General features: G+C 28.9%; 1 protein-coding gene across 4 annotated transcripts in view; it reads left to right on the forward strand.

Annotated features, from left to right (window-relative positions):
- The window catches only part of LOC123300299 (protein gustavus), a 90,695-nt gene extending 69,555 nt beyond the window's left edge, over positions 1 to 21,140 (forward strand). For 2 of the 4 annotated variants that reach the window (XM_044882852.1, XM_044882853.1), the window contains exons 2-3: positions 18,764 to 19,737; positions 20,697 to 21,140. In XM_044882852.1, coding sequence (XP_044738787.1) covers positions 18,764 to 19,737; positions 20,697 to 20,836 — 1,114 coding nt within the window. In that variant the 3' untranslated portion in view covers positions 20,837 to 21,140. Of the gene's footprint in view, positions 1 to 8,802; positions 8,823 to 14,186; positions 14,201 to 18,763; positions 19,738 to 20,696 lie in introns of those variants that run through there. The other 2 variants (XM_044882855.1, XM_044882854.1) reach the window with 2 other exon arrangements.
- Positions 21,141 to 21,985: the final 845 nt, after the last annotated feature.

Raw genomic sequence — 21,985 nt, forward strand, 5'->3', positions numbered from 1 at the left:
AATCGATTTAAATTTATAAGAAATTTTAAGCTTAAGATATCTTTTAAACATGAATTGATTTTAAAAAATATCTTTAGTATTTTTCATTTAAATTTGCAAAAACATTAAATAACGTCTTACATGAGAAATGAAAAACCTTCTAGAATTTAATTCATAATTCACGAAATATTTTCATTTAAATTTGCAAAAATATAAGAAATGAAAAACCTTCTAAAACTTAATCCATAATTCACGTAATATTGAGGTTATATTTGTGTGACAAAACAACACTCTTGGAGGGTTAAAAAACATTAAGTGTTAAAACTATTTTACAGTCACAACAAAATAGAAAGAGACACAAATACAGTTTTTAGAGCAGGATGTTTTTAAAGTATACACTTCTACATTTCTCAACAAATTCCCACACCTACTCTATTTTCTCTCTTTAAGTTTTTGAGTAAGGATATGTATACACAAAACCTGAAGCACTCACCAGTAGTACACACAGCATCCAAGTCATCCCTATATTTAACATACCCTCTTAAGTTTTTAAGTACAGTGAAAATCGTTTATAACGACAAAGAAAGAATATCTACATTTATGGCCATTCGAAGAAAAATAAAAGCCTAGTCGATATAAGACAAACTGGAACACAAAAATATAGACTTGGAGCATATTCTAGCTTTCCTTTTAATGACTGAGTTTTCATTTTTCTTCGATAATAGTAATTTTCATTGGGTCGCCCTTTTAATAGATAAAAGGGCGAAGTGATTATACTCAGACTTTAGCTCTAGGCAGATTCTTTATTTTTATGTGGAAAAAAAAAACTATAGACTGAGTTAATTGTTGAAATACCCAGTAAAGAAAGTGTTTTAACTGTTAAATTTTTGTTCTATATGTCGTTTTATCTGATTTTATTATAAAGCCTTTATTCTCGATGTCACTATAAAGGATTTTAACTGTAGAATCACATACAGCATCCATACCATCCCTATATTTACCATACCCTCCATTTTGTTGTAAACAGGAGTCTGTCGGCATTTTCTTTGTCGACTATACATTACATAGTGTGTCGTCATCAACAGAGGCATTATCGTTGCTTTGTCTATCTCTGTCTTTCGGTTCTTGTTGCCTCCCTCTTTTCCATTCATTGATCGAATCCCGACTACTGTACACAGGGTTCGGGAATTGTTATATATGCATTACATTCCAACTATATCATCCTCATTATTATACTTCGTATCTCACTCGCACTTATTATATATTTACAATAGTGTTATCCTTGTTTGTATCGTGTATGGTTCTGCCACTCCTAAATACAATATTTTCTTCTTGATTCAATTCGATATGGATATTTTAAAGATGATAGACTGGTTTATTTTCCAACTTTAGGTATTCGAATTTAATGTGAGATATTTCGAAATAACAAAATATTTTTCAAAAGTAGAAACTTGTCAGGGCTTAAATACTCGAAAACTTTCAGGCGAAAAGTCAGGCAAGAATTTTAAAAGTTTGATCGATCGAAAATTAAATTTGAATTTTTGTTCATGTCACTCATGACTCCTGAATTTAATCTGAGTAAGGTCAGACCGACCCAAAACCAGGGAAATCATACACTCTGTAGGGAATATGATTAAAAAAGTCGTTTCGTCTCCCATGTTAGGCTCGCATGGAAGTCGTTTCGTCTCTCCACTTAATTTTTAGTAAACCTTTGAGAAAAAATATAAAGATTTTCTAATCAAAATCATGATTTTTATAATTTTACCTTTTTAATTAAAGTTGGAAGGATTTCTAGCTGTAATTTTCGAAGGGATTCTCCAAGAAGCTGATTAAACTTGTCAGCAAATTTGACGAATGACTTTACGTGTGTTGTATATCAATTTCAAGGTGAATTAATGATAAGAATATTTATGGCCACTAATTAAACATTATTAATTAATGTACAAATTAATTACAAATAATTTAATTTATATTCCAATAATTGTAAATTATTGTTTACAATATTCAAATTAACACAAACACAATACATAGTCGATTATTGAATTAACTAATATACTATCAATGATTATTGTCTAGCGGGGGTCTACAGAGTGAGAAGGGTGTAAAACATGTAAATCAATATAATTAAACTATTATTAATATTAATAAGTTTAATACAAAAGATGTTTGAATTCGATATGAATATAAACAATATCATTATGGTATTAAATTGTTTGAAGAGACATAAATTATGTCTAGATAAACCTATTTACTTGAATACAAAGCATTATGGGTAAATATCAAGTATTGTTATGTACCTATGATAATATTTGATAACAATTGGCAACAATACTATGATTGTTATATATATTTTGTATAGAAACTAAATTATATCGATTGATTTTCTTGTGTTATGTCCTGGAAATTGGAAGATGCTTGGGAAATTTAATAATTGGCCCTAAACCCTTAAATAACCCCCTAAAATATTAAATCCGGTCTCCCCTTAAAATAGAAATCAAAAATTTTTGATTGATAAAAATAATTAACAAAATTTTCTTTCTTGTTTCAGGTAATTATTGAATTTTTTGCTGACCTTGCACAAAGCCACAAGCTATGACGTAAGACTTTCGAAATTTAAGTGTTTCAAACTTTAAGAAACACTGTTCTGGCTAAAAAAATGGATAACCTAAAACATAAATGCTGAAGGGGTAAGTCTCAACTAATGAGATCATCTAATCATTTTTGTAACAATTTGTCAAGGATATTTAGGATTTTCTTGCTTGATTACCAAATCTTTTATTTTTCTTAGAATTTATTTTGTTTAAATGTCAAAGTCTCGCCTTTGAAATTTTACCGAAATCAGTTTGAATTTTTGTTTACACAATCATATTTAATATTCAACAGAAAAAAAATTTTAAAAATAGCTTGCAGCAGGTAATAAAAAACTCCAAGTAATTGTGAAAGAAATATTCATCAGCGGAAATAGATACGTCATTTTATACAAAAAAAAATTTTTTATTTCAAGTTCATAGTCATCGCTTTTTTTAATAGCTTCTAACAATTGTATTGTTACCGGTCGATCGCTATAAAGCTAGGACCAATCGTAGTATTTAATAGAAATTTTAGGAAAGTTGGAAATTCGAGAGGGTGCTATCAAAGTCGTACTTTACAATTTATTTCTCTATGAAAATTTTTATAACCAGATATCATCCTTATGAGAGAGATACTAAAAATTTCAATTTCATGGAAGTTAAGGTAGTACGAGCGCCAAGGCAATTTTAGATTTAGGGTTGAAATTATTTCTACCTTATTTTCGTAGACGAAAAATGCGAATAAAATTTTTGGTTTTCGAAATATCGAAAGGTAAATAATTAAACCAAATTTTCGATATTTTGAAAATTACTTCAGATATCGAAAAATTTTATTCTTACTTTTCTCATATATTTTCAAGTAATTACATAATTCACAATCACAATTGAAAAAATATATTTTTTGAAATTTGTGTCGGCACTACCGTGCTTATACATCCTTAATTAGTCATAGCGAGACAACAAACAGCCTTATTTCGAGTGGCACATAAAACGATTTTTCCAATTAATTATTAAATATTACTCTTCTGGTTATTAAAATTTTCGTACGGGTAAAAATTACTTAGCAAGATCTGAACAACCTGCCTGATCCTAGACTATTACATCTTATGTCATGCCATGCTTGCTTGCTAAGCTATGCTATGCTTTGCTTTATATGTTCACAGGTAATAATCACGATTCGCGTACATGATTAAAATTAGCAAGAAAACACACCTAAATTAAAACGGATGGTATATTACTTTATTGATTTGTGTGAATTCTCTCATATACGGAAAGTTTCGAAATTATTGAAGAGGGTAGCATCTTTGTGTTTTAAGATTTATACCTCTAAGAATTTGTAAATTTTCTGTATTTTGATCTAAGGATGAATCATTTGAGGAAAATAATTTATGTATGTTCAAAGGTCTATTTGATTTACAATGACCTCTACTATAAGTTCCGTGTTTTATTTCGCAACAAATTAAAATGGAAGATTTTTTGATAATTTTTATATTTTGTGTGTAGTATAGGAGGAATTTACTTTTAACGATATCATAGAAAATATTCAATGAATCGTCGAATAAACCCGTGGTTAAATTTGTGGTTCAATGTATAGTTTCTAAAATTTCTCCCAAAATCTCACAGGAAGATCAATTTTTCGGATAGACTTGATAGGAATTTTTTGTTTAATAATCAAATTAACTTCAAAAACCCACATAATATGTTCGGCCTTTGTCCTTTGGAATCCGTTCACCAACTTTAAGCCAAATATGTCGTTAAACTGTGTCGACATCAACTTAGCCAAAATTTATGAATATTTACACTTTTCAAAATATTTAAACAATGATTAATTTTACATTTCAATGACCCAAAAAAAAAAAATTCTATTTTTTTTGACATAATCTCTATAAGCAATTAAAAATTTCAAGATAAAAACCTAAACAAAAAAATTGAAGGCTAGGTTTTGTTGTTGTTAAGTGGTCTCTCAAAAAAATGGCAACGTCACAAATAAATTGATTTTAAGACGGCTAGGTTTAGGATATTTCTTTTTTTTATCGAAATTGGGAAGATTATTCTGTCTCTTACCGTTTAAGAATTAAATTGGCTATGAAAGAAATCCGAAAACTAGGTCCAATATGATGTCTCACATCAAACTTTTGTTTAAGCTATTTTATGATTGGTTAACTACAAAATATTTAGGTGTATAGATTAAAATGACCCACCCTGTAGAAAAAAAAATTCAAAATTAACCCAATCAACTATCGTAAAACTTGCTAACTCTCATATTAGAACATAATAATTTTGCCATAAATAACAAATTAACCATCCTATTCATTGCTGCCAAAAAAAACCCATATTTATATTTAATATTTGTGGGGGGTACTTTTTGTATACTTTTTTAGAAGTTGCGCGTGGCTAAACACACACATACACACTCATACAATTGTGAAAAACACGTGTGTCAATTTATTTTATGTATGATGAGTGTACAATAACAACCCCCCTCCCCCCCCCACACACACACATATCCCGGTCGCTCCACTTTCCATAAACCTCATACCATGTGTCTCTGATAATGTCTGTTGTTGATATCTTCTTGGCGGTGGTAAAATATGTTTTTATTTTGTCACTGTTTGTTCGAACTAATAGAATAGCACGTGTATACTTTATAACGGATTGACGGACGAATAAATGTGGACTGTGAGGACCGTCTACGACGAACACCCATACATATGTAGTGAAATTGTGAAAATATTAAAAGAAAATCGATTTTAAAATAAGTGTGTGATAATATTTCTTCATTGTTGTGAAAGAAAAACTATTTTGATTGAAATTTTTTAGTTTCGGGGAAAATTTTTTGTTTGTTTTAAATGGATTTAATAGATGGAATTTTAAAGAAATTGTATATTTCGGATAAAAAGAAAAAACGAAGGTAAAAAAATTCAATTAAATCGCGTTAATCCAAAATTCAATTTTCTTTCATTTTACTTAGAATTTCTGACAATTATTAACAAATACTCTTAAAATTTTTGCTTTCTCCATTCTTTACAAAAAGCTTTTAAAACTTAGTACAATAAATTTTTTAATATTCCGTATTTATGATTAATTACTGATTGATTATTTTAATGAGGTTTGTAAGAATTTTTTCCTATGTTTGAATGTATTTCTGCAAATTTGAAATATCTGTATATTGTTTACACAAAAGTTTTATCACCTAAGGTAATAATATTGCCTATATTTCTTAATAAATTGGATTTTTTTAAAATTGTACGTCTTATATTGTCGATTTATAACATAATCAATGTTAAATGTGTCTAATTTTGAAGACAAACCCCATCCCTTTAAAATTTTCACAATTGAGTTAGACTTAGTTCAACTTTATATTAAAAAAAATTAAGCTTTTTATTTAAAAATGTCTTGGAGCTCGTTTTTGAAACAAATCGAAATCGAAATAAATATAAAATGAGAAGTAGGTTGAATTATTCTTCTTAACAATCGTTTGTACCATTTGCTGTGGCATGGTTTGGGGATCCATTAAAACAGTTATTTTAAACATAAGCTGTGGTTTGATCTGCTGGTACCCCTAGTAGTTAGTTATCAATATCATCATACTTTTATTATTTTTCAAAACATATATACACATTTAGACTGACTGGCTAGACTATTAAAAGAACCATCTGGTGGTATTATTATGAATTACATGTAATAATAAATGTATTCAGTATGGAGGTGAGGCGTGGCTTGTACTTAAAAAAAAAACTGTTACACATATTAAATTAAAATTTATGATGATGACCAAAATTAACTAAATAATTTATGCACGTTTATATAATTTTAAAAAAAAAAGTATGGAACACACCTTGAAAATAGGTGCTAGATGAATAGAGGCATGCCTTTATAAATTATGAAATACTATGCTGTATGTATTAAGGTTTTATTATTATAATTAACGCTAAATATTTTAATTGGGAATGTATTTGAAACTAGTTTAAAAATCAACGGTATAATTATGAAAAAATATATGACGATTTTCGAGCACTCTATATATAAAACACTAAGCGTTCTATTCGTTGAATGCAGAACAGAATCAGTAATGTTATCAACTTAAGGATGTACGAGTGCCAGGGCAATTTTGGATAAAAATCTTCATGAGATAACATTAGGATATTTTTGGGTTCTCTTTTTTTGGTACAGAACCCTTAAAAATGTATCCATTAATAATAAGAGTTCAGTGTAATCTAAAAACTGATGATGTTTCTTTATTGTTTGTTATTATTCTTCATAATTCATACAATTCTTATTTACGTCATGCAAACGATTCAATTTTTGTTTTCAAACAAAAAAAAATGCAATTTTCTAATTCAATCGTAATAAAAATAATTTTTTCTTGCAATAAAATAAAAATTATTTTTAGAAAAGAAGTTAAAAATGTCATTAGTTCAACAATTTTTTGTTTGTTTTTAAACTGATAATTTAATAAAAAAAATTGTGAACACAAGACGAGTTCACATTTTATGTGTATGATGTCAAAAGCCTCAACATAACATAATCGCCGCGTCGACGTTCGTCAGTTCGCCAGCCACAGTCAGTTACAATAAATAATATCCCCTACATAGAAAATCATAATAATTTTTTTTTTCTGTTTAAATGCACACACACGCACATTTGAGTTGCTCTCTATCTTTGTTCTATCAATAAAAAAAAATTATATATATTAAATAATAAATAATGAGATAAAATATGTTTAACAGCTGCTTGAGCGCGCGTTTGATGTTACAATCAAAGACTTACGTACGCTAGAGTTTTTTTTTCTGCTTTGTTATAATTTGCATTTCAATATTTAGTGTCTTTAGTAGTTTTTAATTGTTTAAATACCCTGCAAATACCAAAATATTTTAAGTTTTCATTTCGTATCATTTTCGAATCTTCTGCCATCAAATTTTCTATAACATCCGACATTGTGTATTAGAAAAATTTCATAAAAGGGAATAAACTTGGACGAATTTTGCTGCATAGAAGCAGAAAGCTTAACGCGGATAAAGCAACCGCAGATAAGTTAACCTATGGCACATCGTTGTTGACCGCGGTTAAGGATCACCGATAATGATATAAAATAGAACGTACTCCTTTTCAAGGTAGACAATTTTCTTCGATTCTTCCGTAGATTTAGGAAATTTTAAAGCCGACGAGCTTGCTAAAATATGAAACAATTTTGTCGGAAACAAGTAACTTATAGGCATCCGGGGAGTAGTCAAAATGACAATCTTCTGAGTATTGGCGTTCCGAAGATCTTATATCGTTTCCAAGGGCCTCTATTAGCAAAATTGTTGCGGCAATACAAAAATGCCACTGTTAAGGTAGGAGGCACGCCTGGACCGTACAGGAGCTGTCACAGCGAGGAGAAAGAGACGACGTCTCATCTTCTCTCTCATACTGTCCAGCTCTTGCCTTGAGAAGATAACTCACTTGAGCTAATGTTTCTTTGACAACCTTTCTGTTAAATCCGTTGACGTCTAAGCGCTCCTTGTTCTTAAACAGCTCCAAATGGTTCATGGATTAGTTTTCGGGGATAGATCAACCCCGATTTCGGTATCACAACGGACCCTTCGGTCTAAGTGTTCCTATCCTAGAACAGCCACTTTAACCTAACCTACTGAGCATTTCAAATGTAACACTTTCTATAATGTCTTTGTCCACCCTCAAGAATGACTTCCTCTTCACACTTGATCGTCAATTGATGAGACATATTTTTATTATGCTAGTAATAATCATAACACGAATAATGCATCGTAATAAATAATACTTAATTTTTAATACAATAATTTTTCAATGATGAGCTCTACACTAAGCCAGCCAGCCAGCCTTTTTTATTATTTTCATATTTGCATTTGTATTATCTTGATATTATAAATTATACGAGGACTGACTCTCTGATGTAAACGTACTAAAAATAATAATATTGAGAGTTGTACAATCATAACATGTGAACCGTACTAAACACTTCAATACTTAAATAATAACTGAGAACAGTTTAGTTTTTAGTTCAGTTCTACTTAAACAACACTAAAAGCTGAATGGATCATCCATTTCATCATAGTTAGTCAGTCAGTCTAAAACAGTGCCGTCCGTCAGTGAAGCTTATAGTGTTGATAAAATTTATTAATATTTTGACGGTTAATTTTTTTGAATTGTTTAAAAATGATGACTAATTCCAATAAAGTTTTTTTTATTGTCGCTGTGAAGGTTTGTTGTTGAAAATTCGTGGAATTTTGTATATTCAAGTGAATATTTAACGTTAGTTTTATTTGAAAAAATCTCTTTGGGTGGCTTTTTGTGTTATTTATTTCATTTTCAAAAAATCATTCATCGGTTCGAAGTTCATTATAATATATTTTCATTCAAGTGTTTTTGTTTTTTTTGTTCTTGTTCTGTGATTGTTTTTTGTTATTGTTGAGAAAAACGTCATTTTCATATTTTCATTGATTAAGGAAATTATTATGATTAAATAATAATGTTTTACTTGTAAGTAATAATTTTAATTTTTCTAAAAATATTTTCTCCAATTCGAATATCCTTTGTTTTATAACATATTTTGGATAAATAACATAACCACGGCTTCCAAGTAGAGACAATATGGCAGTTATAAGCGGGCTTAAACTTAAAAAAAAAAAAGCAGTGGTATATGTAATGACAGGACCATTTAAAAAATTTGTATCAATACATTTGAACAGTATTGTTGTAAATTGCAATGGTTTCCTAATATCCATGTTATATTCATTCAATGCCTGCTGTAACTCAGTTTAAACCTATTATCGTAGCTCTTGGCACGCTTTGTCGCATGCCACATTGACTCATGGAGAAATCTCAAAAAGAAAAAACCTAGTATCTCCATCCGTATTAGGGATGTACGAGCAGGGTAGATTTTAGGGTTGAAATTATTGCTATTTTATTTTCAACTTTGATGATAAATTTTATTCTAACTTCATGAATGCAGACGAGAAATAAGAATACATTTTTTCAATATCTGCCTTGGTTTTCGAAATATCGAAACCTGAATAATTCAAGAAAACTTTCGATATTTTGAAAATACGCCAGATATCGATAAATTGTATTCGTACTTTTCGTCTTATCCCGCTACGTGCTCATACAACCTCAACGCAAAAAATATTTCTATAGCAAATATTTGATGGGAAAATTTTGTGCATGGTTTTTCCCATTCCCACACTACTTTTGCTTGATGAAACGTTAAGGGTACTAAATTAAAAATCAATATTAAAAGTATATAAAACCCTTATAATAATTATATTCTGTATTCTCCAGTAACAAAGTCCCCAGCCTCCATAAAAATTTTTAATATCCTTTTTAATAAAAAAATTTTTATAATAGAATTAATTAAATTAATAACATCATCGTTCTCATATTATAATTTAATCAATCAATCAATTGATTTAAAAAAAGAATATTAAAATAAATTCACTGTTCATTGACTAAAATTCTTACTAATACATTAAATTTTATGCCAATTCATTAAAGATCGTATATGAAATTTTTTTTACCCTTCTGATAATATCAACAATCAAATATATAAATGTTTTAAATATCCTCTGTCCAATACCTCGGTTTTTTTTACCAACTAATTACCTGCCGTAAATAAAATTTGAAATTTCGAAAATATTTGCAATTCTAATGAGAATGGATTATTATTGAAAAAATCATTCAATATAGTCATTATTTAAATCGAATCGCTGTCTTTGGAATAACTAAACCTTTTGGGATTGGGAAGGGCTATTTTTAGAGTTTATTCCTTTAGAATCGCTCCTTTTACATTTCAGTAATGCGTGTGTGTTACGTGTGTACTCGTGTGTTGTCGACAAACCATCTTTTGTTTGAAACTGACAATAACCTGACGGACACAGCAGACAGTGTAGTTGTTAGCCACCGATAGCGGACACACAGATTTTTTTTTACTAGTAAGGAAGGCTATATTTTATTAGGCAGTTCATTCATACACCTAAATAGTATTGTTGTAAATTACTATGGTCTTAATACCCATGCATTTATTCAAAACTTCCTGAAAACCAGATTTTCGTAGGAACTAAAGTTTTCACGTGGTAAAATGATTTTTCCAATAACTACGACATGCTTTATATCAAAGTTTTTTCTCCAAAAATCAAATTTTTTCCCCGTTGCATGGCTTACATTTTCAACGAGATTTTTTTGTGTAAAAAAATAATATAAATATTTTTTTTTAAATAATAATCTTATCAAATAATAATAAATTATTTATAATTAATAATTGATAACATTGAAATTTTTTTTTTTTTTGAAAACATTTGTTGTATTTATTTTAGAGACGTAAATTATTTATTAATGAATAGCAAAATTTTTATAAGTGTGGGCTTTGTTTTTATTGGTAAATAATCAGTTCAATTGTTGAGAGCCATAAACAATGAGTTTACAAAAATTTGTGACAAGATAGATAGATATTTTTAAAAATAATTTTTTTTTTTTGCAATAGCAACGGGTTGATAAAACTTAAAAAGTCAAATCAATATTTTTGAATTTTTTAAAATAGTTGGATTAAAATTCCTAGAATAAAGATATAATTTATCAATTTTTTTTTTTCAAAATAATAAATATAAAAACAAAAGAAATAATAACTAACATAATTAAATGTTTAAATTCTCTGTATTATCGGAGGAGTGAATCATGATTAGTAGTGTAGTCTAAATCGATCATAATTACTCAAAAATTGTGTACAAAGAAAAATCAGCTGATCTAACAAATTTTGTAATTGACTGTTGAAAATTATTCAGTACTAACGAAGAAGAATCCAAAACAAAATTTTCCCAACGCTGACTAACAAAAATTGTTTTGAAAATTAAACAATTGTTACAATTGTAAACGAAAAACCGTTAAAAAACATGACTTGATATTTAGGTTCTCACAACAATAAAATAAATATATAACAATTGAAAAAAAATTACACAATAAAACATGAGTTGTGTGAGAGAAAAAAAGAATTGTATACGCTTCAATTAACGGAAAATGTAACAAGCAGACTGAATAGTGTGTGTTAGGTTAAACTACAGATCAAAGCAAACATAATTTTTTATCGACAAACACTATCTATTGAATTTTAGTTGATAAGCTAGTGAGGCTGAATGTACGTTTTATATAAATTCAATGAACGTTAATTAATTAATTAAATTCAATCAACAAAATATAATTTAATTATAGAGAAAAAGTGAAAAACTATTTTAGACAAATTCAATAGAAAATTTTTCCAATTTATTTTTCTGCTTTTCGGAGAAATAAAAGCCGTATATGATTCAGACAAATTAAATTTGCTTCGTTATAAAAATGCCCGAACACTCTGTATATATTGTGTTAAAAAGTTGTTCTTATGATTTATTTTTTGACTTCCTTATTTGTGCGATATCGAAAATAATCTATTTTCAGTTTTTAAGGATGTATGAGCATAGAAACAAATTATGGTTTGGCTCAAGGCTCAAAAATTTTTTTTTGGTAGACACTCGAAGAATGTTTAAAATTTCAGATTATGTATCCATGCAAATTTTTAAGAGAAAAATCATTGAAAATCGATATAAAATACATATTTCTATTCTGGATAATTCTCAAAAAACGATATATTTTGAAGGTATTTGATAATTTTCACTTGGAACGAATGAAAACAAAGGAAAAAAAACCTTAATAGGATATAAAAATATTGACTTAGCAACAAAAAATACTCATGAATATTATTTTCTCTGTAAAATCATAAGTCTCAAAATAAAAATTTTAATTGAAATGTCAGTAATTTGTTGACTGAACAGCCCACAACAACTGACTGATAAAATGTTTTTAACTGGCTGACTGTTTTGTCACCTATGACCTTAAAAAAAACAACATACTAATTATTTAAAACTGCAATTAAAATAATCAGTATCACGACTTAAACATTTTAAAATGGCTTCAAGCAACGTAAATCGATTCACTAATCTTCTCAAATTAATTATTATTTAATTCAAATTCATAAATCATAATCACTTTATTCAATTTTTAATTTCAAATGATTACCTCGTGTTACAGTGAGTTTAATAAAATTACGAACCAAAATTTTTTTGTAAAAGTATACCCTTTATGAAAATTGCGAAAAATCTAGGAAAATTTATCATTGAACGTACAATTTTTGAGATATCGGTTAAAAATTCTATGCGGAAAATTTAAAAAACCCCATCTTATCTGGTCAAAAATTCTAACTTTTGTTGTAGATATTACAATCTCGGTAAACTTTAAATAAATCAAGGGAAAGTACAATGAACTATATTGGAAAATCAGAGGAATTTTGAAAAAATTGTTATTGTGGCTATCCTGTTATTAAATTTTACTACCGGAAATTGATCATTTGTGACGATTTGATAAACTTGACTTATAGAGTAAAAATAAATAACACATTAAAAAGATTACTTAAAAAAAAAATCGCATTGATAATCGTTTACACGAATTCATAAATTGAAAAGTAAAAAAGTAGGCCTTAGACTGCAAATTATGAAAATCTTTTAAACGGTTGGAGATAGAAGAAAAAGTTTAAAACACAGCTTTTTTGTGTAGGATCGATATTCAAGTATTTAAACAATTAACTCATTTGTTTAATGTTTGATTTAGTTTCTATTCTGTTTATACAATCGTTAGAAAACTTTTTCTAAGCTAGGATCTAGAGGTGTGAAAATTACAAATTTTATCAATTAATAAAAGTACTTAATTACTTTTTAAGTCATTCGTACTTAAAAAACAATTACTTTTGTGTACAAAAAATAACTAAACAATAAAGTAATATTTTATTATCAACATAAATCAAATATATTTAATCATTTAAATAATAAAACTGAAGGTCAATTAATTTTTTATTATTAAATTGATTGTTGTCATTGATTATTTCAAAATAATACGATACTAACTTAAGAAGTATGAAGACTTTAATTATATTACTTATATGAATGGAATTTTATGTTTGTGTATGGGGGGTTAACATACTTTTTAATGTCATTGTAGTTTACAAATTATTAAATATTTACAGAACAACGAAAATGTTCATTAACTTTTGAGACAGTATTATTTTAAAAACAATGAACTGTTAAACAAATATTAAAATTCGACACAAAAGTGTCGTTCACATGTTCGTAGGAATTCTACAAAACTTAAGCAAACAATGATTCGTCTAGCTTCAAGCTTTTATCATTTAACATTTGTTAAATCGTGATTTTTCGAAGTAAATGTGATTGAGAATTAATGAGAACGGATATTCACGAAGTAAAGATGATCCTAAGAAATCGTGATTTTTTGAGGACGTCCTTAAGTATAGATGAAATGCAATCATTTGCACTCAATAAATGGTTCTTGATTTTTATCTAGTGAACCCCATGGTTCATTGTAAAAAAATATAATTACAACACTTTGCAAGACAACGTATGGGTAGTTTTTATAACAATTTTTTTTAAATAACAATATCATAAAATTAACATACAGAAGAACATTAACTTAAACTGAAGTTAACTTTTGTTGCTTGCTTACCCAGGCACAACCGTGTAGCCATCAGTTCTTTCAGTTCTAGTTCTGTACGTCGTCAACTTATACGTACGTTCATTTTATGTGAAGAGTTCATTTTCAAGGTCATCCTCATCACCACTTCACAACTCAACCTGCTTCAATTTTTTTTTCTGTATTCTCAAAGTGTACATTATTTTTTTTTTTTTTTAAATTAATTTCTTATCAAAGTTTTTCTCTTATTTTAATTGTAATGAAAAATATTTACTATACAGGGTGTCAATAAAGGCAGAACACTACTAAATGTGTGACTAATTTGTATTTTTCTTGGTAAATTGTTGAGAAAAATAGCTGTTACTCGTCAATAATTATGAGTGAATATAGTGCTAAAAAATTATTTCGATAAATCACATTCCTGTACGATCATTTATAGGGTCTTGCTCTCCAGAATTCAGTCAATAAAGCCATTTTTTGATTATTTGTTGCATATTTCGACAGTTCTGAGCAGTTTATCGTTAAATTATGTCACTCATGGATGCTAAATTTTTTTTCGAAATAGGCGCTTTGATTATTATATAAATAGGACACCTTATAAAGTTGTAAAAGCAGGCTTAATACCATTACAAAATTTGAAAGTTAAATTAAAATTGATTAAAAAATAAATAAGCTATTAACATTCAAAGATTCTTACCTGTCTCTTTTTTGCTAGACAAAGAAGCCTTAATGCAGAATTTTTATTACGAAAATCTTTAAAATAAATTTATAGTTATTAATGATTTTTGGGACAATAGATTTTGTAAACTTTCTCAATTCTACTCTGATCGTCATAAATCGAAATTTTTTTTTGGTATATTATTTTTTTCAAAAAGGTAATAATTCCAAATATAAATATAAAACCTAAAGGTACCTACTACCTTTTTAGGGTACACATAACACACACAAAAAATACATTTATTCGTTAAATACGTTCCATACATCTTTTAATAAAATTGTATAAATATATGAGAGTACAATATTTTTTTTGTACCTAGGAGATTTTACCTGAGTTGTGAAACCGGTCGCTGTTCTTCGATTATAAATAGTAGGTAAATAAACTGAACAAAAAAAAAAAGTAATCGTAAGCTTACAAGCTGTTGTGTTGAATTCACTTACATTTTAAAGGTTGATTCTTTGTTTAAAAATAAAATAAGTTTGTGTGTGGATGATGGCCATTGGGATTTCATGAACACAATATATAACAGGGTGTCCCGCCACATCACTGGAAATCGGTGAAAAATCGATAGTAAAAATAATTCGAAATAAACAAGGGTTGAATGTACATATTCGATGGCTAAGAAACAAAGAAACAATTATTTTATGATGAACAAAATGAAAATTTATTATTTTTTCAGTGCATGTTTGAAAAACCAAAAAAATTTAAATTAAAAACAAAAATATAAAAAAATTTACGACCACCTCTTTTTTAGTCTAAATCGAAAAATATCAAATAACTAATTTGCGTGTAAAATTGAAAATAACGAAAAATGGAACTCCTAGATTAAGGACTGCTTTAATATCTAATTTTACACCTTTTTTGCACTTCATTATTACTTTTTTGCACTACGTTATTACATAACGTAACTAGTATCGAAAATTTCGATTTTACAAATTTCAATAGAAATATCTATTCAATTAATTATGAATCCATTTTGGCATATTTTTATTGAAACTACCTGAATACTTAAAATTATCCTTGAAATGAATACACTAAATCTTTTTGTGTAGGGACGTTCTGTCCTTTATTACAAAAGGTCCATGAATCCGACCTTCTTTGTTATATACTTCTTTCTTTAATACATACAAAGGTCTTTAGGTACAAATCGGCGTAACTCACGAACCAAAGCCAACTACCCTGCTTTATTGAGTAGTTCAGTGTCTGTCTGTGGTTAAGTACTGTATTTCGGATCCTCTGGGTCGTTGAGGAATATATATTATTTGTTGTCTGTGGATCTCTTCTTCAGAAGTTAACTTTGTGTCTGATCTCCAAGTCTTTGCTTAAAAATATTTTTAAAATATTATATTTTTGTGAGAAAACTGTGTGGTTTTTAACAGAGTGTAAAATCTAAAGATATTTTTCCGTCCTGCAAATCTTTCGATATTGTTTGGAAAATGATTTAAGTAACTTAATTTCTGTGTTTCTAAATGAAAAATTTAGTAGTGAGTTAAAATTATTGTTAGTGAATTTTTTTAAATAAAAAAAAAGAAAATTGGATAAAAATAATGGACCCTAATAATGTACAAAACTATTTTCCACATTATTCGGCGGATAATGATTGTTTTATCATGAACAATTCGAAATATACGTTGATTGTGTAAGTTTTTCAACAAAAATTTTTATTTAGCTCTTTTGAAGGTTGAAACTACAGCGATTGAGTAATAATTGAAAATAATTATTCATCTTTTTTTTTACAAAAAAATTTACTTATATGAAAATTTTCAAGGTGAAAAATAAAATGAAAGGAAACTTTTTTTTTACCAATTGTTTGTGTAAAAAATTGAATTTTCAAATGTCTCGTCTATATTTGTCTATATATTGTATTCAAAGAATAGCATAAATTCTCTAACGACTCATTTTTTTTAACTTCAAAGTCCTACCCTGTTCTGTAATATTTAAAACAAACATCCAAGATGATTGAAATTCTAATTAAGGTTGGAAAGGCACATGCTTGATATTAAATTGGAAGCTCCTTTACAGCAAGTCTTTTCCAAACTGAACCGATTTTGAAGATCATTAACAATTTTGTAGTTTTTGTGGATACGGAACCCTAAACCCGCACTTGAAACATAGCTAAGAACACTCCATTAAATTACCTTTCAAATAGGTGCTACGATGCCACAGACAGACATACAGGCACACAGTTTGGAGGTAAAAAATAACAAAAATCCGGTCCATTTGATAATTGAAGGTATAGTTAATCTTAACTCCTCAACAATCGCAAGCGAAAAACAATTTCTCTGATTCAACTTTCGAAGAATTTAGAAAATTCCTAAGATAATATTTATCTAACAGTCCAATGAACCTGAATTATTATTGAATCCTAAATACTTAAAAAAATTGTTTTCTGAATTTTTATTTATTGTTTCTATATATGCAACTTGCATACTCAAATACTATAAAAATTGCCTATATTGCACACACAATTTTGATTTTTGCCATACAAAGAATTCACGTTTTCAACAATGATAGAGATATATTTTTTTGTTGTTATAATAATTGTGAAAAAAAACTTTTCAAATAAAAATATATCGTCTGCTATATTATTTACCCTCAAATAAGGATGATATCATATGTATAGTTAATTTGATTGCATATTATACACATAGGGTGCAACACACCCTTTTTAATAGGGTGTGTTTCGTATTTAAAAAAAAAAAATTGCACTTTATCTATAATAAAATGAAACAGATAAATCAATATAACATGTAAATCATATTTCGCTGTCTCCGTCACAATGTAACTATTTTTTTTGTGTGTGTGTATATACGAACATACCCAAAATCAATATATTGATCCCCTTTTTCGTTTGGTATGATGGTATAGTGTAGTTAATATTTGGTTGCGACTATCGAACCTATATAATACAGGCGAATGCATCGAGAACGAGTTGGCAGCAGTAAATGACGAAAATATAATACCCAAACAGCATTTATTACGTTCATCTTTGTTTAATATTCACATTTATGGATATGTCTGTCTTTCAACTAGAGGGTATTAACTTTTTTTTTAAACCTTGGTACAGTTTGAACCAAAAGATTCGATCTCTTCAAAAATATGAACACAATGAAATTATTTGTTTGCAAAAATGTTGAAAAAATCTGCACCAAAACAGATGCATTGTTTGGAGAATTGTTATAAAAAACATAGGTTGTTTTTTTTGCTCATGATTTTAAATAAAGACAGAAATATTTATAAAAAGGAGAGACAACAATTGGCTAAATTGATTTTATAAAAATTTTGATCCAATTCAAAAATATACAATTTGAAAGTTTTGAAAAAGTTTTTCTACAACTTTCTCGAATCTATTGGAATTTCCAATCGTTAATATCGTATGTTTTTCATGGAGTTTTTAAAATAACAATAATTTGATATGATTTTCTTGGAAACTTTTCTAGAATTTGATTAGAAATTCTTAACGAATTGACGTAGTTTTGGTCAAACATTTTTATAAATTTTATAAAATTCATAAGGTACACCGCAATATTCCAATGAATTTTGATATTGTTATCAAACAGAGTTCATGTTCGTAATATTTGACACATCCGCTAAAGATATCTGCTTGCTGTTCTGTTTATTAATTAATTTTGTATTTCATTCATAATAAGTCAGTTGCATTCAAAATCAATTTATTCATACAAATCGTGACGTTCTGACGTGACAAATATTGAATAAAATATCAAATCGAGTCATTAACATGTAAGAAATTATTATTTATTAAACCTTTAATTACCCGCATCAAGTCGTTAAGGTTTTCAGTGCTTTGTGTTTCATAAAGAGACTGATTTCATGCGAGTATAAAGTCCAAATAATTACGAGCCTACTTTTCGGATGTGTTAATATTTTGACCTTTCGAAAGTATTATGTTTTGGCTTTCATATAAAAAATGTTCTTAAATTACAAATAAATTAATGTAATTTTGTTGTTGTTTCAGGTACAAAAGCGGAGTACGTAGCTCAGTAAGAGGATCATCGAGTCGGGACGGTGATCGTCGAACACGTTACACATCAATCACATCAAACAGTGGTGGGGGTTTAGGTGGGGGTGGTGACGTCACAACAAACGAATTTTGTGATATACGTCGTTCATATAAAGGTGGTGTCCTCCCACATCATAATCATCATCATCATCATCAGAAGCAATCGTATATTGAGTCACATCACCGACGAAGCACCCGACCAACTCATCATCGTGGCACAACGTCAATGAACATGGGTCAAAAAATAAGCGGCGGTGTTAAAACAGTGACACGGGATTCACCCACTCCCTACAAACCAGTGATACCACGTGAACTAGCACAAGATTTCGCACGGCCAGCACGTTTAGATATCCTATTAGATATGCCACCGGCATTACGTGATACACAACTCAAACATTCATGGAACGCTGAAGATCGTTCACTAAATATCTTCGTTAAAGATGATGACAAATTAACCTTCCATCGGCATCCCGTTGCACAATCAACAGATTGTATACGGGGTAAAGTGGGATACACAAAAGGACTACATGTTTGGGAAGTGTGTTGGTCCACACGACAACGGGGTACACATGCTGTGGTTGGCGTAGCGACCACAGATGCACCGTTACATTCGGTAGGATATCAAAGTTTAGTTGGGGCATCAGATCAATCATGGGGTTGGGACTTAGGTAGAAATAAATTATATCATGATTCAAAGAATAATGTTGGTGTCACATATCCTACGTTGTTGAAACCAGATGAAACTTTTATTGTACCAGATAAATTTTTAGTGGTGTTAGATATGGATGAAGGCACATTAAGTTTCGTAGTGGATGGACAATATTTAGGTGTTGCATTTCGTGGTTTGAAAGGACGTAAATTATATCCAATTGTTAGTGCTGTTTGGGGTCATTGTGAAATTACGATGAAATATATTGGTGGATTAGATCGTAAGTATTTTTTATTTATTCATTTCTTTTATTTTTGAGTCTGTCCAAAAATTCAGAAGTTCGTCAAATAAGTCCTTGAATAAATACTAAAAGAACCCCAAGCTCGTGAAGGATCACGGAACAGGACGCTAAGATTCTGAAAAAGTCAAGGAATAGAAATTTTTGTGAATAAATTATGATGAAATAACTAATCAATTCCTCAGAATGTATACCGTTTGTAAAGCTCTCGTTATCAATTATGATATATGGAGTAAGATTAGTTTTTATCTTAGTTCTTAGTTTTTGTCTTATGTATAAGACAAAGGACAGCTCTTCAGACAAAATGCCATAAAAATTTTTTACTTCATATATCATAATGGCTAACGAGATACTTTACAAGCGGTATATTGTTTATTAATTTTAACCACAAAACTCTACCTAAATGATGCAGAGATTGTTGCATTTTTGATATCAAATTCGAAAAAGTTTTAGGGAATTTTTGTTATGGTAAGGAAATGTCATAGTATATTTCGATCGCTACTCCGAAATCTTTCTCTCCCTGTTATTTATGAGTCCTGTCGTAAGATACCAGAAGATTTCAAATAAGAAATGCTTACTGGCCATAGAACTGTAATTAACTAACAAGGAGGCGACACGGCCTTAGAGTCGGAGGTTTGGTTGAATTTTTTTTTTTTTTGAGATAAAAGAGGATCCTTAGAAAGTAACATGGTTGAAGCAGCAACGCGCATTACTCGGAAAATCTCACGAATAATCGATTTAAACTTAAAGTTAAAAATTTCAAATATTCACCGCACCGCCGTCTGGTCTAGATAGATAGGGCTCGGTCTTTTGCGCCGAAGGTCTCTTATATCTGTCTAATTTGAATAATTAGAGAGCGATTACTTTTACTAATGGACTCTGATTTTTTTTCCAATTTCTGTGATTCAATGAAACTAATTTTTTGTTTTAATTTGTTACAGCTGAACCCTTACCATTAATGGACCTATGTCGACGAGTAATTAGACAACGTATTGGTAAACAACATTTGGAAGACCGAATTACAAATTTAGCATTACCACATGCAATGAAAACGTATTTATTATATCGTGATCGTAGATAATACTTTCGTGGCAAAACATTATTTTGTGGCCAGCTTTAAAAATATGAAAAAAGAAAAACAAAATGAACAAACTGTAATAATTTTATGACAAAGAATTGTTTTTTTCTTTTTTATAATTTGTGAAAAGTGCTCGCATTTATAATAATAATTAGTAATCGGAAGCGGAGCGGCGGACATGTGCGAAGAAGGAATGTTGTTTTTAAAAAAAAAATGCTCACGCATCGTGTGCTGCTTAATTTATGAAAGACTTTTTTTTATGTTATTAAAGACAATTTATGAAAACTAAAAAAAGAAAAACTGAAAGAACAATTTGACTGAAAAATTTATTATATGTTGTGTTGTATAAACAAAAATTAGTAAGCAATGTTAATTTTTATTGAAAATAAACTTTTTTTTTTTTGGAAATAATTTAAACTATGTAATTTTCCTCTAAACTCAAAAAAGACGGTTAACTTTTGTGAAAAGTTGAAACTTTTTTGAAGGGGACACATATCTACAGATGTTTATACGGAACCTTAAATAAGACTGGATTATTCAGACACAGAGTTTGAAAAGAAAGTGGTTTGAAGAACAAGAATCCCTTGTATCGTTCTCAAAGAAGGTTCAGTGACTCAAAATTATTTTCAGGCACTCAGGCTCATTGCACACGATCAGGGATCCGATAAAAAATCAATTATTGATGCATGTTAATACGACTTTGATCCTTAGAGCTAAAATTAAATTCCGTTCAAAATTGCACTTTGAAGTTTCCATGATTCACAATTGCACTCTGCAATTCAATATAGAACGTAGAAGTGGACTTGGAGAAGCCAAAGGGTATTGCATGAAATGTGAATTTCTTGTAAATAAGAAATCAGGCCATTCGTACTCGGGAAATATAGTAAAGAATAAAAGTGTATATAACGACACTTTTCACTTGAACAGTGACAACAGTCTTCCATCATTGAATGTTGACAAAGCGATCTAGGTTTTTGTATAAACATCTGTGAAGAGAATTGTAAACAAATGGACAAGAAGCGTATAATACGAATTTTTTCCATTCCGTTGTGCTTAACGCATGAGAATTAAGCACAAACATAATTATTCGCTAGGAATCACCAAAATAAATGTCCTTTTTTTTAGGAGTTTTATAATCAATTTTTATTGGAA

Source organism: Chrysoperla carnea, chromosome 5 (genome assembly GCF_905475395.1).
Source record: "Chrysoperla carnea chromosome 5, inChrCarn1.1, whole genome shotgun sequence".
NCBI classification, from domain to species: Eukaryota; Metazoa; Arthropoda; class Insecta; order Neuroptera; family Chrysopidae; genus Chrysoperla; species Chrysoperla carnea.